The sequence below is a fragment of the Pseudopipra pipra genome, chromosome 5 (genome assembly GCF_036250125.1).
Source record: "Pseudopipra pipra isolate bDixPip1 chromosome 5, bDixPip1.hap1, whole genome shotgun sequence".
NCBI classification, from domain to species: domain Eukaryota; kingdom Metazoa; phylum Chordata; class Aves; order Passeriformes; family Pipridae; genus Pseudopipra; species Pseudopipra pipra.
Genome location: NC_087553.1, coordinates 52,438,734 through 52,463,498, shown reverse-complemented (window position 1 = coordinate 52,463,498; position 24,765 = coordinate 52,438,734). Strand labels below are relative to the sequence as shown.

General features: G+C 42.5%; 1 protein-coding gene and 1 long non-coding RNA gene across 10 annotated transcripts in view; both read left to right on the top strand.

Moving 5' to 3' along the window:
* The first annotated feature begins 485 nt into the window (after positions 1–485).
* LOC135414852 (uncharacterized) lies at positions 486–3,763 on the top strand. Of its 2 annotated transcripts, none has more exons than XR_010430865.1 (3): positions 486–759; positions 1,481–1,661; positions 3,288–3,763. It is a non-coding gene; the product is annotated as an uncharacterized LOC135414852 (long non-coding RNA). The 2 variants fall into 2 exon arrangements; XR_010430864.1 differs by lacking the exon at positions 486–759 and adding an exon at positions 869–1,001.
* Positions 3,764–10,519: 6,756 nt separating this feature from the next.
* TSPAN12 (tetraspanin 12) overlaps positions 10,520–24,765 on the top strand; it is a 45,768-nt gene continuing 31,522 nt past the window's right edge. Inside the window, exons 1-3 of one of the 8 annotated variants that reach the window (XM_064656093.1) lie at positions 10,520–10,647; positions 11,013–11,149; positions 24,069–24,151. In XM_064656093.1, the coding sequence (XP_064512163.1) occupies positions 11,084–11,149; positions 24,069–24,151 (149 nt within the window). In that variant the 5' untranslated portion in view covers positions 10,520–10,647; positions 11,013–11,083. Of the gene's footprint in view, positions 10,672–10,894; positions 11,150–11,426; positions 11,536–19,153; positions 19,254–24,068; positions 24,152–24,765 lie in introns of those variants that run through there. The other 7 variants (XM_064656092.1, XM_064656091.1, XM_064656097.1 and 4 more) reach the window with 7 other exon arrangements.

Here is a 24,765-nt window from a genome sequence, read left to right as displayed (position 1 = left end):
GTAATGCATCAACATTTCAATAACATATTGTTTACATGACAAGAAGCCAATTCATTCACTTGAAAAATGGGCTACATTTAGGAAAAGTATTATAAAGAGACTCTCTGTGGTGGAATTTCAACAAATAAATGCCATACATTCTCAGATGGCAACTTAAAATTCAAAATACTTGAGAATTACAAGTTCTAGTGAAAATAATGAGCTGTACAATATTTCTGCTCTATATATTTATGAAGTATTGCTGTTTGTCTTACACCAAGCATATAGAGGCTTTAAGGAAAAATCAGAGGCTATGCAGAATACTACTACTAAAACAGTAGCACCGAGATGGCTCAGATTTAGAGCACAAGCAGCCTAGTTCAGATAATATGCAGGAAGTAGAAAAAAATGCTGAGGAAGTCACAGTCATCCACTGTCCCATGAAAGGTCATTTCTGATTCTGACTTTAAGGAAAGCTACTTACTTTCTGACTCTCATGATATTAGCCTAATATCTTACAAGAATGTAGTGGGGTTTTGTGGCTGGGTTTTGGTAGCGGGGAGGGGCTACAGGGGTGGCTTCTGCTAGAAGCTGCTAGAAGCTTCCCCTGTCCGGTGGCTCCAGGACAGGCTTCCTGCTGCTGGCCAAGGCCGAGCCAATCAGGAGTAATGGTAACGCCTCCATGATAACATGTTCAAGAACAGAAAGGTATTGCATGGAAAGAATTCCAGCCAGGGAAGAGCAGAGTGAGAACATGGGAACAACAAAGTAGACACCAAGGTCAGTGCAGAAGGAGGGGCAGGAGATGCTCCAGGTGCCAGAGCTGAGGCCCCTGCAGCCCGTGGTGCAGCCCATGGTGGAGCAGCTGTGCCCCTGCAGCCCATGGAGGAGCCCATGTTGGAGCAGGTGGATGCATGAAGGGGAGGCTGTGACCCTGTGGCAGGCCCAAGATGGAGCAGGGTCTTGTTGGGGACCTGCAGTCCATGGAGAAGGAAGCCCACACTGGAGCAGGTTTTTCCCGGGTAGGCCCCTGTGGGGGACCCACGCCGGTACAGGTCATTTGTGAAGGACTGCACCCCATGGAGGAGTGACCCACGGGACAGCAGTTTGGGAAGAGCTGCTGCCCGAGGGATGGACTCACGCTGGAGAGGTCCATCAGGGACTGTCTCCCATGGGAGGGACCTCACAGGAGCAGGAGAAGGACTCTTCTCCCTGAGCAACGACAGAAACAACAACTGACCGTAACTCCCATTCCCCATCCCCCTGCATCCCTGGAGGGGAGAAGGGAACACATTGAAGGAAGGAGAGGTGGGGGAAAGGTGTTTTAAAGATTATTTTATTTCTCACTCTTTTTCTCTTATCCTGTTTGTAATAATTTAAGTAATATGCCCACTTTGAGTCTGTTTTGCCCATGAAGGTGATCAGTAACTGACCTCTCACAGCTCTTATCTCAACTCATGAATCCTTCGCTGTTTTTTTTTTTTTTCTCTCCTCTGTCCAGTTTCAGAGGGGAGTGAGAGAGCAGCTGTAGTGAGTACCCGGCATCCAGTCAGGGTCAACTCACTACAGTGAAGAATCCTTCATCTTGCTGAAATGTGAGACTGATTACAACATGAAGGAAAGACATGGTAGTAACCCTGGTCTCACTCATCATTCTATGGAGAAAACCAGTTTGGGATTAGGTACCTAAATATATTCACTTCTTCCAGACATAAGTTCAGAGCAATTGAAACCTGACATTTGACAATTTAAGATATTGAGTAAAAGAAAAGATGCATTGAGAGTCATCCTTCTTATAAAGATTCTTCATGCCTTTTTATGATTTTTCTGTTTAGATAAGCACCTTGGCAGGCATGTATCTTTATCTGACAAAGATCTAGTTATGACACATCAGAGTTAAAAAGTCATGGTAAAATCTGTGTCTTTTGATATGGAAAAAAACCTTTTTTGGAATGAAGAAAATTGTAGCCAGACAACTTACTTTTCTCTCCTTCTCCGAAGGGCTTCAGTCTAAAGCATCTTCACTTCATATTTCCTGCCAGACTTTGTAATAATAGCATAGTAATGTACAGTTCAGATGTCTTCTAGTTTTCTTTTTCAAGCCTCAGCATCCCTCCATCATTCTTCAGATTTTTACATTCTCCTTTATCTTACCTATTCTTAATGTCTTGTATTTCTACTCATCTCTGTCCTTTCTGTGTCCTGTTTTCTCCTGCATCTCATTCAAGCCTCCAATGACAGTTTCAGCAGCAATTTTCATGGGAACTGTAAGCCATCTAGGGGGGCTTTCAGATCCAAGGAGAAGGGAACACTATTTGTGTTAAGGCATCTCACACATTGTAGCTCCAGGCTTTGTCATCTGAAGACTGAGGTGTGATTGTCCTGGTTTCAGCCAGAACTGGGTTTAATTGTTTTGCAATAGGTAGGAGGGGGCGTGGCAAGGACTCTGATGGTATTCATACCACCTCAGGTCATTGCCAGGGACAAGGGAAAGTGAGACTCTCTGCTTCCGAGGAGAAGAGCGTTGATAGAAGACCAAGGAATGAGACTGGTGAAGGGACTGGAGCACAGGCCCTATGAGGAGCAGCCAAGGGAGCTGGGTTTGTTTAGCCTGGAGAAGAGAAGGCTCACTACTCTCTACAACTACCTGAAAGGAGGTTGTAGCCAGGTGGGCATGAGTCTCTTTTCCTAGGCGACCAGCAGTAGGACAAGAGGGCATGGTCTTAAGCTCTGCCAGGGGAGGTTTAGGTTGGATATTAGGAAGAAATTCTTTACAGAGAGAATGACTGAACATTGGAATGGGATTCCCCAAGGAGGTGGTGGATTCACTGTCCCTGGAGGTATTTAAGAAGAGACTGGATGTGGCACTTAGTGCCATGGTCTAGTTGACAAGGTGGTCTTAGGTCAAAGGTTGTACTCGATGATCTCAGAGGTCTTTTCCAACATAGTTGATTCTGTGATTCTGTATGACATTCCATCATACAGAAAAAACATAGGAGGTGGAACAGTCCTGTATTTGTTTATTGTCAGTTTTTCCTTGTAAATAATTTATTTGTTTTATACATTTTGTTATTAATATTGTTGCTGTAACTGTTCATTTTCTTATCTCATTGCTGTTTCCAGTAAATTGTTCTTATTTCAACATGTGATCTTTGCCTTTTGTGCCTCCCACTGGAGGGGGAGAAAAGAGCAGTGGCGCATGGTTTTTTTAGTAGAAGTACTAAATGGGAAAATACCATTCCTGAACCACAACAGTGATCCAGACACAGCCTCACCTTTGACAATTTTTTATCTGTATCTCAATGCAGAGAAGAATCTGGACAAGGTACTGAAACAAAGAAGAAAAAACAGATTTAGAAGTAGAAGATGTTTAGAAGAGGAGAAAGAAAAAGTGGAGATTCAAAGAAGGATAAGGAGAAAAAAGGAAGAAAGTGAAACAAGTGGAAAGAAGGGAAGAGTTGTCCCCTCCCTGTAAGGCCACAAGTAAACTGATGATTAATTAACATCAGATTTTACTTCATCACATTTAGTAAGTTCTCTGCTAATTCTTAATCAGTCTTGAGCTCTGAATCCTGTAAGGGTATGTGTAATTAGATGGGACAAGAGGGTGTAACAGTAACTCTGTACTGAAGGACAACTACGTGCAGAGCAGCATATTCACCTTAGCTAGCAAGAGAATCTTCTATAAAAATCTATTTCGTATGCACCCTGACCTTCCCAAAGAATAACTGCTCTAAGAAATAATTTATCAAACACTGAAAAATAAGGAAATGTCTGAGTTAAAGATTTCTGTGAATCTTTATTCCCTTATTAAATTACGATGCCAGCTTTAGTTATACAATCATACACATTTTTCTCCTTGACCCCTGTTTCATTATGTTTAAAGAATGAGCTTTTGAGAATATTCTTTTAGCTTTATTCAGCATGTGGTCTATTTACTTCCCACTATTCCATCTCAACTGTGAGGACAGCCATATATTTCCTGCTGGCCTGTTCTGTGACTCTCATAGCACACATGTGTTTCACAAACATTCCTCTCCACAACATTTCCCTGAAAGAATGGAGTTTTATCATCTCCACCCTACAGCTGGGAAACTCAGGATGTACAAGTATCTGGGAATTCAAGCTGATCCATCTGACTAGTTCACAATGGGTTACACTTCATATTTTTAAAGGGTAGTTCCCTGTAGCTTCAGACAGAGTTGTGAATGTTTAAGCATTTCTGCAAATCAGTCTGTGAGATCTCAAGCCAGACAATGAAAAGAGAAAAGAAAATAACCACTGGGAAAAATGTGATTAAAGAAACTTGCCACACAGGAACTTTGCAGAGGAGACTGACTACAGTTCACCAAAGCAGCTACTGTCTAGTGATGGGATCTCCTTTGTATTTCCCTATAGCACCAGAGCTTTACGATAAGAAGTGTCACACAACCTTGATAACTAGCAGTGTTGGCACATCACAGATATAAAAAAAATATGCTCTTTGCTCACAGAAAATCTCCTTTTGTGCCTGAAAAGGAAGTGTGGACTGCAGTGAACAGGACTCTGAAGATCACTGACAACAGACTGAAACTTAGCAGGCTTGAGAGGTGGGCCTGTGCAAACCACATGAAGTTCAACAAGACCAAGTGCAAGGTCCTACACCTGGGTCAGGGAGATCCCAAGCACAAATACAGGTTGGGCAGAGAATGAATCGAGAGCAGCCCTGAGGAGAAAGACTTGGGTGTGCTGGTGGACAAGAAGCTCAACATGACCTGGCAGTGTATGCATGCAGCCCAGAAAGCCAAATGTATCGTGGGCTGCTTCAAATGGAGTGTGGCTGAGAGTGGTGGTGATCCTGCCCCTCTACTTCGCTCTGGTGAGAACCCATACATAGTACTGCATACAGCTCTGGGGTCCTCAGCATAAGAAGGACACTTGTTTGCCTTGTCACTGCTGCTGCTGTCCTCCAGTCACGTAAGAAGGAGGATATTGCTCCCCAGTCTAAGTGTGACCCTGAGAAGCTTCCAGAGGGACACTGATGGCCAAGAGAGGAGAAAGAAAGGAAATAGGCAGAAACAGGTCTAGAGAGTAACTCAGGCTGGAAGGGGCCAGCTGTGAGGTCAGACCATGTTGCTCAAGGATTTATTCATCCTGGACTCTGTAGCAAAGCCTCTGAAAAAGACAGAAAGATGGAAAATTGTCCTAGATCCCACCAAAAGAAAAAAATCTGCTGAGGCGTTGTTTCAATTCAGGCAGCTCAGGAAAGTTCCGGGCTTAGGAAGCAGGGAAGACCTTTTGCAAGAGTCCATTAAGCCAGAGTGTTTTCAAGACTATGATTTTAATCTCTTAATCTTGCTAGTCTTCTCTATTTATTTCAAGTGCTACCTTATTCCAGACTGTTATTTTCATGTTTAAGTGAAACCAAGAAGTTGGTGCCTTTTGATGTCTTTATTTCAAAAGAAAGAAGGGCACTTTTACCTCACAGTAGCAATGCTGACTCCTGTTACAAACATGCATTTTAAAAGTGGATATTTATGTATCTCATAATTTTGTTCTTAATCAAACCTCCCTCCTGCCCTTGACCTGTCATATTTGTTGGGCAGACAGTTGTAACCAGTGTTGAGGACCAAGCAAGAACTAAGATTAAAAACAAGGCAAACCAGACCCCAGAGAAGTTGAGAAGGGTATAAAGCAAAGAGCAGAAAAATGAAAACATGGAGAGAAGGGCTCTAGGAGCCCTTTTTGCTCAAGGAGCAAAAGGAAGGAAAGTAAGTCTGAGTCTAGGTTAAGCAGAAGACAGATCCTGAGCAAAGTGTTATAGGTTATAAATCTGAGAGAGGAATTTTTCTTTCCCTGCTTCCCTGTAAGAGAAACAGAGTTTCGAATAGGGAAGGGGGAAGGGAGGTAATTAGCCTTTCAAAAGAACTAGCCCGCCAGACTGCATTCCTGGCTGATGGCCCATCAGAGGCTGGGGGAGCTGCCAGTCTGGACAGAGGACAGGGCAGACTGCGGAGTTTGCTCTCGGAAGGAGACGGGGGTCTGTGTGCAGGCACTTGGGGAGAAGGACTGGGGATCTGGTTTTTTGGCTTCTCATCCTAGTCAGCTCGGACTACTGGTTTCAGCTTGCCTGGGAGCTGGTTTTTTTGTCTCCAGCCTGGACCAGCTGTGTTTTCATCGGAGAGTCTCTACTCGCTGGGGGAAAAGGAGGAGCTTTTTTGGGGCACCATCAACTGAGAACCACAGTGAGTCCTGTTGGGGGTGAACTGCTTTCCTTTCCCATTCCTTCCACTGGGGGAAGGGTCCCCATCTTCTTTTCGGCTCCTCCCGCGACCCGAGACCAACCCCCCGGACCCCTCTCCCCGCGTGGTGACCCCCAGAGCCCAACAGCGCCCCCTGCCGGCCACGGTTAGGACTGCGCTAAAGGACAGAATTATTCTTTTTTTTTTTTTTTCTAGGACCACTGTCTAGTTTTTTTGTGTTCTGTTACTGTTTTTGCCAACATACATATATCTTTTAATAAAGGGTTGTTATTTTTTCTGGTTTTTTTTTTCCACACTTCCTTGATTAAAGCCCCTTAATTTTGAATTTACAATTGCCGAGAGAGAGGAGTTTGGTCTATCTTATAGCTCATCCTCTTTAGCAAACATTCCAGTCTCCTCAGACTGAGACACAAAGCTGAGAAAGAACTAAGCTAATCACATAGTACCAAAGTACAGAATACCATTACAATTCAAGTAACAGACTGAGAAAGCAAGACCAAGTGATGAGATGCCTACCTGAGACACTGACAAGCCACCAGCTAGCTTTAGAAATCCATCCTGAGTTCAGTGTTGGCACACAAATTATTCATTACAGACAGAGGCCAGTTACAGAACTTGCCTGCCCAGGCCATACCTGGCAGGGGCTTGCAATTAAAAAGCTATGTATAAAAAGGAATTGCTTAAGTATCCTTGAAACTTTACAACTGCCATGCAAACTAAAAGGATCATAGAAAATTTCACATCTAACAGACCACGTGGCTGGAAAAAATATTAACTCATTAAGAATTGCTACAGTGGTACCAAACATATTTCTATCTTATACTAAAATCTTGGAAATAAATCTGTCCATGAACAATTTGCTAATCAGAGTAGACCAAGTGGAGTAGATACCACAGAAAATTAAAATGAATATGTGCCAAAGCACATCCACGTGTATGTTCCTCTGTTCAGTGCTCATCTGAGTAATTTTAAATGTTATGGCAGCATATAAAAGGACATTACTTTAACTCATCACTTTTTCAGTGATAAGGTTTCCTGCCAAATATTATCAGGTAATTATCACCTATAAATCTACACGCATGCCTAATGCTATTCCACTTGATCACATAGTTTAAATTAAAGACACTTAAAGCTATGTGCTGGATGGGTGTCTTTAATATCCACTCCTCTTTTAGTCAGGTTTCCTGATGAGGAAGGGCTTATGAGATCATACTGTAGTATTCATGCAAACTTAATGTCTGTCATCCATAGCCTTATAATAGCTTTTGAACCTGCTGGCCACTTTCAAGCACATTTGACAAAGAGAAGCTAACTTACAGATATTAACATTCCATACATCAAATTAAAACAGGAAGATAAGCAGAGGAAAAAGAGATTATTGGAGTTAATTGTATCTCCATCCCCCTCCTCCCTCTGTCATTGATGAAAATATGGTATCATGAATACTTTATTTAAAATCTACAGAATTCATATTAGAAAGTTATTGTGGCTGTCCTGTCACAGAAGAAAAAGCTTCTCAAATTGTAGTTTATTAGGAATGAGAGAATCCAAGCAGAAAATACCAAACCACAAGGCTTTCCATCCTCGTAAGTCTCTGTGCAGTAAAGCAGCATTACTTGTTACAGCAAACACATATTTCAAAAACTTACCAAGAGCTTCGCCATTAGACTTCTGTTTGTAAAAAATATTCCCTTGACTTGCCCTAAATACAGTCTGAAGAATTTAGTTTAAAGAAAAACAAAAGAGTATGTACTGAAGGAGCATAGCAGCTTCCCTGATTTTTTTATTATTTTGGGTCATTAACTAGTACTTTCAGTTTAGTTACTGTTTTGAATACATGGGAACTGCCTGTGTATTTCTTTCCCAGTGTTGACATCATGGAAATTTCACCAAGTTTGACAGCCTGGTAGAAAGCAGAATTCCAAAGGGACCTTCCTCTAGGCCCTATAGTATTTGGCAGACATTCATAAATAGGACCTGTTTACTTTGGGTTTTGAGCAAAATCTCTTATGGACAGCTAATGATTTAGTTAACAACAAAATGACAGAAAAATTGTTTAACAACTAGGGGACCTTCTTTATGTTTGTGATGGAGTTGTTGCAACAGAATGTTTAAAAACTAGTCTGAGAGCATCTTATGACCAAAGACCTCAAAGAATGAAAAATCAGAGACATAAAATCTTGAAGTGTCATTTTTAGTAGGATTTTTAATATGTAAGATGTCTCAGTAACTGATTTTCTTTTTCCTTTCCTTGATTTTCTTATTGCACTTAAGGAATAGTTTTACTCTAAGACAAAAAATATCTGAAACAAGTAAGAAAACTTCTTATTTCCTATTTTAGGCATGTTCAAAGAAATGAGTAAGATAAATAAATATTTTTGAAGTGCATTTTTTATAAAACTTTGCTCAGGTGATTTGCTATCTTACAAGGAACAATCAAGAACACAAACACAACCTCAGTTATTTTTATGTTGGTTTAGAACAGATTGAATTGTCCTCAGCTAAGGCTGGAGCTCAGTTGTAAACTGACACTGTTTTTGTAAACTGGCATGGGTTCACTTAAAATACCATACCTGTTCAAGATCTGTCTCACTGACAGTGTTCATGTGAAGTCTTCAGTAATAAAAGGAATGAATGGTATGTAAACAGCACAGTGAATGTACAATGTCACCTTCTAACAGTTGTAGCTCAGTTTGCCTTATTTAGTTATGGAATTATCAATACTCACTGCAGATTTTAAATGTGGATACTACACTTCCTGAAGAGGCCCTTGATTTCACAAAAGAGGATCAAAATAGCAGTTAAAGCTTAACAAATTTCAAGGAACAAAAATCTTCACACACTGTATATCTGCAATATTTTTGAGTATTTTTAACTTTACTACCATTTTTACTTGTATAAATTTGGCATAAAATCCCTGTTGCATGGGATTTTATGTCCATCCATGTCCATTTTACTTTCTTTTTAAGGAGGGATAAATACACCTGAAGAATCTGTCTGCCGTAATTCACTACTAATGGTATGAAGCTGTGATAGTAAAGCTGAATTGAGATTCCACCAGCAGCTTCAGTGATAAGCATTTGAATATCTGGACTTTGTGTGTGTTTTTTTCCAAGTCATTGTTTCTTGTTCTTCAAGAAACAGATTTTTCTTTGGCCTTCCAAGAGCTAGATTTTATCCATTACATCTTTTTTCCTCTTTCTCAGCTTTCACTAGAACTTGTTAATCTTTGTATAACATGAACTCACGACCATTTTCCTGTTCTAGTTAAAAAGCATTTTCCAGGATCTTTTCTTCTAATTTTTGTGATGGTGGCACTGCAACATGTTTATGTGTATTAAGGGAAAATTCTTTGCTAATCTGCATGTAATTCTATGCTTTAAACTGTAAGTCTTCCTTTTGAAAAAAAAAAAATATACACACATACACACATTGTAACAATACAAACATCACTGAGAAATTAAATAAAGAGAGTAGGTTTAGATTAGATATTAGGGAAAACAATCTTTACTATGAGGGTGGTGAGGCACTGAAACAGGTTGCCCAGGGAAGTTGTGCATACCCCATGCCTTAAGTGTTCCAAGCCAGGCTGGATGGGGCTCTGAGCAGTGAAAGGTGTCCCTGCCCATGGCAGGAGGGTTGGAACGAGATGAGCTGCAAGGTCCCTTCCAACCCAACCCATTCCATAATTCTATGAAAATCCCACCCTAAACACCAGATGCACACACACTTTAATGGATTTCAGAGGAAGAATAATGACTTCTTTCAGCTCAGTCGTGGCATCTGTAAGTACCATGCACATTACTGAGCAAATCAACAGCCATTTTGCCTAAAAAAATAACTGCACATTTTGGCCATTTCTGTAATAACATATCTCCAATATGGTTATGCTTCGATATTTGCTGTTTAACGGTGGGGAGCGGGTGTCGGGCTGTTAATTGACCAGATTCAGGTTCGATGTTGGCAGTTTAATTTCCGACGCAAAAGCGCTGAAAACTTGTGAGATGCTCCTGAAACCTCGCGAACGCGTTTTGTGTGGCATTGGCCACCCTGGGCCAACGTGCCACGAGAAAGGGGCTTTCATGTCGCTCGGCTCCGCTCAGCCCATTGCTGAAGATCCTCCCTGAAGGAGTAAAGGCCACCAGCCCCGCAGCAGCCCCGCAGCAGCCCCGCCGCAGGGCACGGCCCGTGCGGCACCGCCGCCCCCGGGGCTGCCCCCGCCGCGCTCAGCAGTAGCCCGGCGGCGCTAGGGCCGCGCGCGGCGCATGCGCGGTGCTGCCGCGGGCTGTGGGAGCGCTGCGGGCGGGGCGGCGGGGCCGGGGCAGTCCCGGGACCGGACTTTCTCCCGCGTCCGCTGCAGGGCATGGGCGCCGCGGCTCTGCGCTGTGCTGCCGCGCCCCGGCCCCATGAGCCCTCGCCGGAGCGAGTGAGTGCGGGGGGCGCCCGGGTGGTAAGTGGCCGCTGTACCCCGGCCGCCTTCGCTCCCCGGGGCAGCGCGTCCCTGCCGGGCTGGGAGGGAGCCGGCGCCCTCCGGGCCGTGACTCCGCTGCACTCAGCCCCGCTCTGCCGCTGGGGTGGCCGGCGGGTTCTTCCCTGCCCGCAGCTTTGTTATTTTTACGCGAAAAGCTCGCCCGTCGCTGTCTCCGGGCGGGGCGGGAGGGGAGGGGAGGCTGCCAGGGTCCCCGAGGGGCGCGGCCGGTCCGGGCTCGGCGCGGCTCCGCCGCCTCCACCTGCGTGCCGGTCCCTCGGCAAGGCGGACTCGCCGGTCCCTCTCCGCCTCTTCCCCTGCAGGGTGCCGGCGGCCCGGCCTCGGGAGGGAGGATGTGGTGAGAGGATGGGGCTGTGTCCCGCGGGGGCTCGCCATGGCCAGGGAGGACTCGGTGAAGTGCCTGCGCTGCCTGCTCTACGCCCTCAACCTGCTCTTCTGGGTGAGTGCAGCGGAGCGGGCCGGGCCGGGCAGGTGCCGTCCCGGGGGCGCAGGGCGGGCACGGCCGGCCCTGTCCGCGGGCTCCCCGCGCTGGGCCGGGGCAGGAGGTGCCGCCTTCGTGCCCTTTTGGCCCCGTGCCAGGCAGCTCCCCTGATCACTGGGGAGGCAACAAAATGCCTTTGGAAACCAGCCGGAAGTAAAATTGGATTAGTGTTCGTTACATGCGTGAATTTGTACACCTGTAATATGTAAAGAGGGTGCTGTGGCTTCCTGACTAGGTGAGTTTCAGAGGAATCCTGTGACCCGAGATGAACTCCAAAAGCAGTCTACTGTGCCCAGGCCTTGCCCGGAGTCTTTTTTCTACATTCAGTGGCCAGATCCTAACTGGTAGGCAAGGCCCATTTCTTTTGTTTTGAGGATTTCAGTCAAAGCTGTATTTATAGCAGCAGGGTTTCTTGCTCTCCAGCACAGGTGGATGTGATCACCACTTGTTCCTTAAACTTTCAGAGCTCTGAAGAAAGAGCAAGTTGGATATTGCTGAGAGTCCTCATTCACTTGCACCAAATGCAATCTCTTTCACCTGAATAGTTGAGATTCGTGCAGGATAAGGGTAAGATGGCAAAAGGCGTAACATCCTACACCTGTTCACAATGTCTTACTCCTGAAGTGCTGTAGATTTGAATGATGCAGAGATAATACATGGGCTGGGACCAAGCCTAGAGTTTTTTTCCACCTGCACTGAGCTCTGGGGTCCTCAACAGGAGATTGACCTGTTGGAGTGAGTCCCAAAGAGGGCCACCAATTTAATCAGAGAGATGGACCACCTCTCCTATGAGAAAAGGGTGAGATAATCGGGATTTTTCAGCCTAGAAGGAGAAGGCTTTGGGGTGACCTAATTGCAGTCTTACAGTACCTGAAAGGAGCCTACAAGGAAGATGGAGAGAGATTATTTGCAAGAACATGTAGTGGCAGCACAAGGGGGCGTGGCTTCAAATTGAAAGAGTAGGTTTATATTAGATATTAGGAAGAAATTCTTTAATGTGATGGTAGTGAGGCATGGGAACAGGTTGCCCAGAAAAGGTGTGAACTCTCCATCCCTGGAAGTGAAGGCCAGGCTGGATGGGGCTTTGAGCAACCTGTTTTAGTGAAAGGTGTCCCTGCCTATGGCAAGGGGCTTGGAATTGAGATGAAGTCCCATGATTACTGAAAATTAAGTGGAGATCAGAATATGAATGAGAGAAAAAACTGTCAAACAGTATTTTGAACAGAATGATACTTTTTATATAATGCAAGGGATGTGAAAATCTGTTGAAAGTATGTAGCTTTGTAATTGTGTTTAATAGAGATGAAAAATAAATTATTTCTTTACTGTGTGTAGGAATAAACCCCTTTAATAGGAGATGAGGAAAGCTTTTTTATTAAAAGAAAAGGATGTGTAATTATTTCTAGCATCATCATAGTTTTCATTGGATTCTGTACAAAATCTACAATCCTATATTTTCTTTTAAGATGAAGGTTGCCTGGGCTCAGCTGACCTGAGTACAGCTTTGGATTTTTACACATATTCTGGGAGAGTTGAGTGAATGGACATTTACATGGTTGAAAACATCATGTCCTGCTGTTTATCTGTTTCTTTCCTCTGTTTTCCGTGATGCCTAATTTGAGCTATCCTGAACAGTTCCTATTTGCACTTTAACTCACTGCTGTCTTTGTCCCCTTAAGCTTCCTCTGCTCTTTTCCCTTGGTCTCTGTGCTTGTTGCCTGCTGTGTCCCAATCAGATGTATTATTCAGGAACAGCTGTTTATAGCTGAAATAGACATTTAGGTGGTACCTAAATTTCACCTGAGGTTATACCTTCATGCTGTGTCAGTTATCTGTCCTGTGTTGATGGGAGACTTGTTGCTGGAGCTGAGTGCTTCATTTTTCAGTCCTCCTGCCCTTATCTTTGGATGGGGCTAGTGTGTTGGGTAGCAGTTCCTCTCTAGGAAGATCAAGGTCTCATCTGGAAGATTTAAATGTGTCTGCCCACTTCACTTGAATTTTAAGTTCCTTTCCATGTCAGATTGCTCTTTCCTACTTTTCATTGTTTTTTTCTGTGTGTTTTTGTTGTGGACCTCAGGCATGGAACTACACATCATCTTTGAGCTTGTCAGGGGAACAGCACTAATTACTTCTGCAATGTGGTGCTGCTGTTAACTTTGTTCCTTCTGAAGTCATATCTAAATTTGGTTTAAAGCATTCATTGCTAGAAATGATTTCCCATTCTTTAGATTTTGTTGCCCTTTTAATAATGACATCTCAGATCACCCTTACCTAGAAAACGTGATATTTTTGTCTTTTTTTTTTTCTTTTTACCCTAGTCGTATAGGATAAAGGATTTTTTGAGTCTGTTGTGGTCTCAACAGACCACAAGTCACAGGTAGGAAAATGGCAACTTGATCTTTTCTCTGAAATATAAAAAATATCTGTAATTAGTCTTTCTAGCTGAGGCCTGGACACTGGAAAGTGTACCCAGGCAGTTAAGTGAAATCTGTATAGTGGCGAAGTGACTTGCACCACAGATGTTGCAAAGAATTAAACCTGTTTTCCATAATGTATGTAAAATTAAAGGTGTTGGAACTCAAATGAAAAATTGACCAGTTCATTTGGAGTCCTCTGCATTTTGCAAAGCAGATGAATGCACTGGTTTGTTTAAAATCAAATAAACAAGTAAGAAAAAAACCCCTGAGTCTGCCAGAACTGTGTGTTAAGAAATAGGATATGTGGTGGTTGGGTAGTTAAATGTATTGCAGTTACATCAGATTTCTTTGGAGGAATGAGCATATATTACCTCTTTCTGCTCCCTACCTGGTTCTGTTTGGATGTGTATTTAACGGCTGAATATAAATCTGCTATCAACTGCTTGTTGTAGTGAAAGCTCCCATATCTTTTCCTCTGTCAGAGCTTGAACCTTCTTCTGTTCGGTTTAGTGGAAGTTTTACTGCTGCCTTTTCTGAGTGTCATAGCATGACCCACAGGGCAGAGTTTTCTTGTGAAAAGTTCCTCTGGCGGTAGGTGCTTATCCACTGGTGTGGGCATGGGGGCAGTGATCTCCCCTGGCCACCACTCTTCCTTCCATTCGGAAAGTTTTACTAGTTGCTTATGTTAGTGCTTACTTGGATAAATACTGGCTTAGGTTATGGGCTGGATGTCAGGAAGTTCAGATTAGATCAGCCCCTTGAAAATGTGCAGCCATGTTTCTCCTGAGCATGGTGGGTTCTGTCCCAATGGGTCAAGACAAGAGTGATGCTATGATTCCAAGATTTTTACAGGCCTCCTGTTTTGAGACATATACGTGTAATTCTCTTCTAGTGTGATCTTGGAGGTTTTATGGTTTCTCTTGCTTCCTTCCTTCCCAAAGGCCATTGCCTCCAATCTCCTGTTTAATATCTTTACTGATGATCTACATGAGGGGATTGAGTGTACCATTAGCAAATTTGCAGATGACACCAAGTTGGGGGGGAGTGTCGATCAGCTGGAAGGCAGGAGGGCTCTTCAGAGAGACCTGGACAGGCTTGAGAGGTGGTTTCATTCCAATAGGATGAGGTTCAACAAGGCCAAGTGCCGGGTCCTGCACTTTGGCTACAACAATCCCATGCAGTGCTACAGGCTGGGGGCAGAGTGGCTGGAGAGCAGCCAGGCAGAAAGGGACCTGGGAGTTTGGATTGACAGGAAGCTGAACATGAGCCAGCAGTGTGCCCAGGTGGCCAAGAAGGCCAATGGCATCCTGGCCTGGATCAGGAACAGTGTGGCCAATAGGTCCATGGAAGTGATTCTTCCCCTGTACTCAGCACTGGTGAGGCCACACCTGGAGTACTGTGTCCAGTTCTGGGCCCCTCAGTTCAGAAAAGATACTGAGGTGCTGGAGCAGGCTGAGAGAAGAGCAATGAGGCTGGTGAAGGCATTGGAGCACAGGTCCTATGAGGAGAGGCTGAGGGAGCTGGGGTTGTTTAGCTTGGAGAAGAGGAGGCTCAGGGGAGACCTCATCACTCTCTACAACTACCTGAGAGGAGGTTGTAGCCAGGTGGGTGTTGATCTCTTCTCCCAGGCAATCAGCAGTAGGACAAGAGGGCATGGTCTTAAGCTCTGCCAGGGGCGGTTTAGGTTGGACATTAGGAAGAAATTCTTTACAGAGAGAGTAATCAGAAATTGAAATGGGCTTTCCAGGGAGGTGGTGGATTCACTGCCCCTGGAGGTATTTAAGAAGAGACTGGATGTGGCACTTAGTGCCATGATGTAGTAACCACGACAGTGTTGGATCAAGGGTTGGACTCGATGACCTCAGAGGTCTTTTCCAGCCTGCTTGATTCTATGATTCTATGAAATAACTTCAAGCCTGTTGATAACATGCCCGGTGGCTGTGTCAGTTCAGTGTTCATCTGAAAACAGTGAAGATGTGCAAACCACATTCTTTGACTTTTTAAAATCATGGTTTGATTATGGGTCTTGGCTGGAATAAGGTGACATTCTCTCCTTGTTTTGCTGTGATGGTGTTTAGCAGTATGTGTAACCACACGTTTTGAGAAAAGGACTGCTTTCTTCTCCAAGCTAGGCTTGAAACTTTTGAAGTCCTGAATAAAACTGTGCAAGAGCCAGTAGTCACTGTCTAGTAAGGTCTAACTGTCAGGCTCTTAAAAGAGAACATCTGAAGTAAGCTTCAATGCGTGTCCTGTGTGCAGCTGTCCAAGTGTGTGTGTGATGGGACTGCAACATTTGTCATTGCCAGCCTGGTGAGGACAGATTAGTACATGTGAAGCTCCTTAAGATAACGTAACAGAACTGGCTAATCTGGTCATGAATACTGCTGAAAAACTGAAGATGCAAATGATTGCTGCAACATGCTGTTGTCTTCATAATTTGGTTGTTTTTGGAGCCTACTGAAGCAGAGGTATGACAGAACTTTATCAGTCAGTTTGCTGCCATCCTTGTGGCTTCTCCAGAGCATTGCTTGAAAGTGTACAGCTGTGTGCTGTTTGGAAAGAAACTTCTTTTACTCTGCTCAGCGGATGAGCTGTGATGTACCCGTGTGTGCGTGAGACGGAGGCAGGCAGGAAGTGTTGTTTATAATGCTTTCTGTCATTTTTGACCTAAAGTCTGCTTAGCTGTAAATAATTCATAAGCAGTCAACTGGAAGACCAAGGCTCTGTTGTAGTGGTTCATCCTGTTTTATAATGGACCAATGGATGTACTGCCCTTACTGCTCCAGAAGAGCTCTGGTTCTGTGGATGCAAGTAGATTGGTACTTTGGGAGCTGCAGCTTGCAGCAGATCTTGAAAGTTTTTTTCTCCTGAGGTGGAAATAAATCTGTTGTCAGTGCTCTAATTGTTGTTGATTAAGTGACTGACCCTGATAATAGGCCTGATGATACCCTTCTGGAAGCTGTTTTCAAGGTCAGTTGAATCATGCATCTAACTGCAAGATGTCTCTTTTAGAGCAGGGGAAGTTCCAGTTTCAAGACTTCCTCGGTTTTCTAGTTTCATAAGGGTTTTTTTGACAGTGCCCTGGTGAAGGAGTATCCTTCAGACTAAATCCTGCGGTTAACATTGGTTTTGTTCTTCTGCAATCCTTACGTATAGATGGGCATCACTTGTTAAATTTATGAGACTGAGAGATCCAACTTTATTCTGTTTCATCTTACACTCTGTAACACTGCTATTTGCGGTATATTACATTCTGGACAGCCTAGTAAAAAGAGGAGACCTCCAAAAATGCATGATTTGGTGTTTCATGGTCAAGACTTAGCGCTTTGCTAAGCAGATTATCTTAGTGATGCTTGAGAGAAGACCTGTTCCTACTGCTTCCTATTTTTCTGTTCTTAGTGGCAATACTGGTCTTTATTATATCTAGATAGTGTGTGTCATGACTTGGAGAAATTTAGTTTTCATAGCTCTACAAATATATGTTACGCAGTTTGAGACTACAGGGTCTTTCTTTCTGGTGGGGCTTAACTATTTTGGCAAGCTCCTGACACTGTTCCTGCTCAGTAGCAGTCATGGATGTAACATAAGCATTTTCATTAATTTTGAGCACTGTATAACTTGTCCTCACAGAAGCCCTCTTTGCCATACTTTGCAATGCTGCCATTGTTCTTCTGTACTTCACTGTGGTCTCTTTCCCAGCTAAACCACCTTGGCAAGCATTTGTGCTTGGACAGACCTTCAGTGGCAGAACGTGGTCAGCCTGTGATAATGGCACAGGCATAACCCAGGGGATGCTGAGTACAAGTAGCCCCTGGGGATTGTGGTAGAACAGGAACTAGCAAATGGTGCTGAATACAGGGAAAAGTTTCCTGGCTGCTTAAAGTAGGGGATTAAGCAAAGCAATAGCTTTGAGAGGTACAGGTCTGTTCGACTTTTCTTTGCAGCTCAGCCAAATGTGTTCTTTAAAAAAAGTTAGAAATAGTTAAAATAGGTGAACCAGATAGTGATAGTGGAAGCAAGTAAAAGCAGTGCAATTATTTTGTCAATTTTCTCATTTTGTAAAAAACAGCCAAGTGACTTAGCAGGAAAGTGCAGGAAAAAGTCTGTACAGACTTTCTGTTGAGAAAACTGCCAACTTTTTTTTTTTTTTTTTTTGGTAAGCACGTGAGGCAGGAGCAGCTGCTGTTGTGTTGCTTGTAATTGAGGATGACTGTACTGTAGTGCCTTGGACAAATCAAGGTTGTAAGTTGCAGATGACTGTGTCATGGGTGGTAAGGATCTCTTAACCGATGATTAGTAGTGTCAGTGGATGTTTGAGCCAAGCCAGCGATGTTGCCACTGCCTAGGGATATGCTGTTTCAATTGAGCAGTGTTTAAGCTTTCCTTCACACGAGCAGTACCATCTAATTTCAATCTTGTGGTTGCAGCCAATAAACACTTCTGGCAGGTAGTGGAAATCGATTTGCATCTATCTTGAATTTCTGTTTGCGAACAAAGGGGAAAAAAAATCACATAAAATGAAAGAGGAGCAAGCTTCCAGTTAGTTTTTTATTTGTTCTGAGTGCTTTGCACACTTAAATCTTCTAGTTTTGCTTATGTGCACCACTTGAGAATTCAGAACAAGGGAAGATGAGTAGTGCAAGGAAGTAGTAAGGATGGTTGGAAGCAGTGATATTGTATTTTCTGGTTTTTCCAACTTCAAATGAGTGTATTTAATCTTGTAATTTTTTTGCCTAATTTTTCAAATCTGCTGTAACACGAGAAAGAAATCAGTCTTTCCTCCCTTCTGTGGAACCAGATTCTGCATAGAGGTTGTTTCTGTTGCTTTTTAACTTCCACTCATTGGTGGGGTTTGTAGATACTTGGAATGAATAGAGTTCAGGGCAATGTTTAAGTTTAAATGATGAATAATATCCATTGAAACAAACACTGCCTGGATGGGTACCTGTAGCACTGTAAACAAGGAGTTCATCCTAGGCTAATATACTCTGATTTTAGAGACTGCAGTTTAGACCTGTGTAATTGAAACCTGATTTTCTTAGCAGTCTTTTTATAAAGAAAATAACTATAGCTTCTGTGGGAATATGGTGTCTTTTTAAAGGAATGCATTCAACAGAGGAAGCTATAGGAGGAGTTTTAAGGACCAGAAATATTTTTAATTCTGGTATTTGATAAATCTTTTACTTTCTGGTGTCTTTAGTCTGCATTATTTATATAACATCATTCCACTACCAGACCATGTCCTAACAAAGTAGAGTTCAGCCGTAAATCAACTTTGTATCTTCCCCTATATAACCTTTTATGCCGTGTATCTTTATAGCTGGTATGTCTCACCCAGAGTGGCATGTCAACAGTGAATTGGTAGATGAGTTTCTGCAAAACTGTCCTGAAAAAGAGTGGCTTGATATGCTAATGGAAAGGAAAAAATAAACCCACACCCCATCCCAATGTTAGAAATTACATGAATATGCTTTTAATTGGCATTCAGAAATCTGAGAACCTCAGATATTTTTTAGGTAATCTTCACAACTAACTCTGTCCACAGAGTTGCCTCCACCTTGAGGATGATGCACAAACCTGTGCTGACAAAATTGGAGCCCATAGCTCAAGGGGAAGAAAAAACTTCCAACTGTATGCTTATACTGGTAAGCCATGATCTTCAGCAAACTGGGAAGATCCATTTGGACTGTAGATACTTGTGTATTTTTTTCCTTTAAATTCACATGTTTTTCTGTTGAAGTTAGCTACTGAATTATTCATGAATCTCTGGGCACTGCATCTGTACCATGAAGATTCTCTGTCATCTCAAGAGTCTATGGTAGACACTAGACAAAGCTCACAGGAATAGTTTTAAATATCATGTAGCTATTTCCCACATTCCTATAAAAATGCACAAAGTTAAACTGTCCCATAGGGGACAGGGAATGTGTGATTTATTTAAAAATGCAGGTTCATTTTAGTCATCTTTATGTGCTCATGTGTGTTGACGTGTAAAACAGAAAACTTAATTGATAAACCCACGACAATGTGATGTGTAGTCATGTGGATCATAGGAAATACACAATTTTTTTCCCTTTTCCAGATATATATATATGTATGCTGGGTTTTAAAGTAATTTGCCTGCATCTGCGAGATTAACTACCGTCCATGAATAAAAGCAAGCTCTTACAGAAACAAAATTAAGAGTATATTGTGTATATGGGAAGGCATATCAGCTTGATGGTGATGTGTGGCTTGTGATATGATTGGGACACTTGACCTCTGAGCATTGCTGTGAATTACCCTTGATGAGCAGCACATGCCTCTGCCTCCCCAAAAGCAAGAGATCGCTTGACAGTGAGATGCTTACTCTAGAGAGAAGAGTGGCACAAGTTACGTCCTAACAAGAAGTGCAGTGCTTGGGTAGTCACAGAGAGGATGGATGAAAACATGCATGCACTTCTTTTTCCCACTTTGCTTTTAATGTACCCTTATAGCACACAGCTCAGAAGTTGTTGTGGGTCTGACACACAATAGAACTGTACCTCAACCTGTTTGCATGTTTGGGCTCTTGCTTTCTTTCTGCTGTGCTTGCTCTAGGAGCCTTGAACAGCTAGCTGCTGGAAAACTTGCTCTTGTGCCCCGGGAGGGTGACCCATCACCAGCCTGTCGGTGCTCCAGCAGTTGCCTTACTGCAAAGTGTGCAAGTTCCAGGCCTTGCCAAACGTGGAGCAGTTTGTTAACTTACTGTTGTAGCTGTGCAAGCAAACTGGATTCAAAGTGCAAATACGAATATGCTTCAGCTGTTTGCAAGTGGGAGGGGACCAAGGCATAACCTTGTAGGAAGCTTAGGTAAAACTAAATGTTGGCGTGTCCGTAGAATAAATAGTGCATTAATAGGGAGTCGGGGATTTTCCTTTTTTGTATGCTATATATTCTCTAAACATTTAAATGGTTTTGCCAGGTAATACAGAAAAACAAGACCTCTTGTCCCACCCTCCTCTGCCCTTATCCTCTGTCCCAAAAAAATGTAGTTCTCTGTTTATCCAGGGATCTGAGTTATCTGTGTTTGTTCAGTGATCTGAATATTGAACCTAATTGTGAAAATCCTGTGAAAGCATTGCAACATGCTCTGTTCATGACCTTGTAGTGATTTATCCCCCCCTCCCCTTTGGTAAGTCACAGCTCAGGTTACCGAAATCAATTTTAACTGGAAAATTTTCTCAGGTTTTTTTTTTTTTTTTAACTGAAATAAAAGGATATATTCTGATTAATGTTGTCATATCTTGGAAGTAATTTCCTTGGAGCTGGAAACCTTTTCATGCAAAGCAAGTTGCTCTGTAGTGCTGCTAGTCAGCATTTTGTTATGGGTACCAGAGCATGGCCTGAAGTTGTATATCCCATCTGTTAGAATAAAAAGAATGGTGTGTGATTTTTAGTATGGAAGATACTTTTAATCTTTCCTCCAATTTAATAATTTAAAAAAAAAAAACCTTCTAAAGTCGGAGCACAGCAACCTGCATTGTCAAAAAGGAGGGTGTTAGAATATTTGAATGAAAAAAATGATGAAACGATGAACGCAGGTGTGCAAACAGCAACAGCCATTGGTCTTGCTCCCTTAAAGACAGAAATCCATGTTCATTTATTAATTGAAGATGCAGATTCATTTTCCAGTTTAGGTATGGCCTGAAAGACACTGTAAGTAGGACTTGCACAATAATGACTTAAAATGTATACTTAATGAATAACAGATGATTTTATATTTTCATTTTGACGCATAAATTATGGAAGAGAGTTCCAAGGACAATCAAACTGTGCTTGGAAACAATTGCTCCTAATAGTTTTTGAATCTATTGTTGGATATTGTAATTAAATTGTGTGAGAAAGCCGTAGTAGCTTTAAAAACTTCATGTTAGCAATAAATTTTAAAATTTAATATATTATTGTGTGCATGCTCATATATAAAAATATAATTTATTACCTTTGTTTAATCAGTGTGAAAATATGTTTAAAATAGAGTGTGACAGCAGGCAGTTTTGTAAACTCTTCAGTGTCATGTTGATGGCTATATAACATACTGTGACAGTTCAGAATTTAACCCACAGTGACTTGTGCAGCCAGCTGCAACAAATAAAACATGTTTTACTGCATACTATCACATTATGCTTACAGCACAGCAGACTGGCTGTCATCAGAGGAGCTTGAATGAAAACTTTTTGGTAAAATGATGTAACTGCTAATGTGAGAATTATCTTAGTAGTTTATTTGTCATAAACTTGTGTTCTTTCATATGATTGCTTGATACAGATTTCTAACTGTATTTTACCTATGAGTTAGTTACCAAACAATGGCTGAAGTAGGGGCTGCCAGATTTTTGGGGCCACCTTTTTGCCATCCTTCAAATGAACCAAAAAGAACTGTAACCAGGATCTTGCCCCCCTGCCCAGGACTCTTTGAAAATCACATGGCAGTGAATTGCAGTGATGTGCCTGCTGTTCTTTGCTGGTAGGTTGGATGCACACCAAAGTTTTCAGGAGGTTGTTAGTTTTCCTGCCTACTGAGTGCCTGGGCTGAGTTGTGCTGCTGGTGTTAGTGTAACTCCTGTGCTGTATGCTGAAGTGAAGTTATAAAGTTATATGGTTATAAAGTGAAGTAACTAAATTTATCCTAAGTATTTTATCACAGAGTGGAAGTGTCAGCTGATGCTTTTCTGTGTGTATCAGCAGGCCTTGCAGTGAGATGTGGAGGATTAAAAATGTTTTGTGTTGCTTTTTGACCATAAGAAGGTTGGCTGTCTGTGTGTAGTCTTCATCTCTCATGTTTTTAACTGCTTGTGTCGTATGTTTGCCTAATGCTTTCTTCCAAGGAGATAGCTAGTTGTTGAGGAATTTATCTAGGACAAGATTCCAGTCATCATCTTTTCCTTGTTCCTGCAGCTTCCTGCAAATAACACAACAGAAAATGTTCTTTACTGTTCCACCAGCCCAAACAGACCCCACAGAGCATAAAGAAGATGGGTGAACACAGTAGACTTGTATCACACATTAGCTTTCCGGACTATGCTTGCAGCATGCCAAGCACCCAGAAGCATGCTGGCAGCACCCAGAACCAAGGCAGTGCTTGTACTTTGTGCATCAGATCTGAGAAGCAGGAAGAAGCTGTGGGCTAGCTACTGGGACTTCTTGTGAAATTTTGAAGGCAGAAATAGCCTGCTGTGGGCATGCTGCAGGCACAGGAGCTGCTAAGGACACAGAGTGACTTTTCCTGTGTTAGGCTTGAGCCAGTTAACTTATTCTTCCTAATAACTTCAGGGAAATATGAGGGCATGTGGGAAGGTAGATGTTGAAGGCAACAGACGAGATTAGCACTTCTAACTAATTTAAGAAACTGTAAGTATAATGCTGAGGTGTCCTGTCATACCCCTATACAGTTCACAAACACAGTAGTATTCAGAAGAATCAGCATGCTTAGGTCTCCCTCTGTCAGCTAGACTATGCTTCTCAGGTCCTATGTCTTTTAGGTTCAGGCCCTGAGCTGTAGTTCAGGTTTAGGTGCCCATATGAGATTGAGTGAAGAGTGCCTTGTCCTCTAGCAGTATCTCTGCTACAGCATTATCAGAGCTGGTGCTCTCACAGCATGGCAGGTTCTGAACATGTTCAGGTTTGACTTCTCAGGAAAATCAGTGACCAGAGCCACAGGTGTGCTGAATTGTACAATGTTATCACATGACAGAAATCTGTGTCTGCTGAGGTGGTGGCAATTCTAGATGGGTTCAGTCTTGGGGATTTACATGCTGTGGGAGCAGTCTTGGAAAGAGTGTAGTGGCTTTATGCCTCTGAAGTGCCTGACAGGTCAGGTACCCCTCAAATGCTTTGATGGTGTGGTGTTTATAATTGAAGCATAGTGAGTATTATTGTTATTTTATGGTTCAGGAAACTGAGACATAGCATTCACGGTGTGACTCAGACTGAATGAGTGAGAGAATCAGATTCTTCTACATTTATCCCCAAGATACACCGATACACAGGAGAGATTTGTCAATACTGTTGTATCCTGTATAGGGCTTCTGATTTTTCTTTGCTAGCTATGTACCTGAGCATGGCTTCATGGTTTCATGCAGATGGGTATCACTTGTGAGCCCTGAAAGAGTCACAGATTTTAGCAGCATAAACCATCCCTGTTGTTTCTGTGGTAGGTAATGCAGTGGTGGGACAGGAGCCAGCAGGACATCACTGGGTGAAAGAGAAGGTATTCCAGACATTAATTTTGCATACTGAAGAGAATATTATTGTCACTGGCTCCCTAATACTTAAGTAACAAACCAGCTCTAAGCAGGTAGCAGTACAGTTTTGGGGGCAAGATGCTGTTTAGATAAATCAATGCATGAAAGATGTTAGTGATGACTGATCTCTACTTAAATTATGAACGAGCTTGCAGTTTGTTTTAAATGCATGACAAATAACTTAATCTTTTCTTTTTAGTTGATGTCCATCAGCGTATTAGGTGTTTCTGCTTGGATGAGAGACTACCTGAATAATGTTCTCACTTTAACTGCAGAAACAAGGTAAAGCTTTAGTTAAATCTTTTAATCTGTGAGGGTGACTGATTGGGGGTATATGCTGTTATTCTGTATGGCAAGTTTCCTAATTAGGATTTGTAGAGTTAAGAAGCCTTCAGTTAAGCTATTGTTTTGTTGACAAGTGTATTTTTGCCACCATTTCTGGCATCACTTGAAGTTAGAAAAGGGAGAAAGGTAGAAATTCAGTCCTGTCCTGTGCCTTTCTCTTCTGACAGGGATCAATTTTTGGCCCTTTGGCAGCATGTAACCATATCATATTACCGTTTAGTTTTGAATACTTTATTCAGTCCAGAGATTTAGGAATTCTGTTAGCTTTATTACAGCAGTGCTTATGAGCCCTAGTGATGAAACAGGGCCTCATTGTGCTGCTTACTGTGCAAGTGCAGGGCAGGAAGACTGCCTTTGCTCTAGAGAGATTTTGGACAATGCATTACTTTCTGGTACCTGAATGCAGCATTTGGCTTTAAAACCATGTAGAAGAGATTGCTGTGAAATGTGTAAGGTGCTGGAAAGAACACATCTGCTACTTTTTAATGGCTATACTATGTTTTTCTTCTGTATCATTTTTGTGCTTTTTTTTTGATTATGGTTCTGATTGG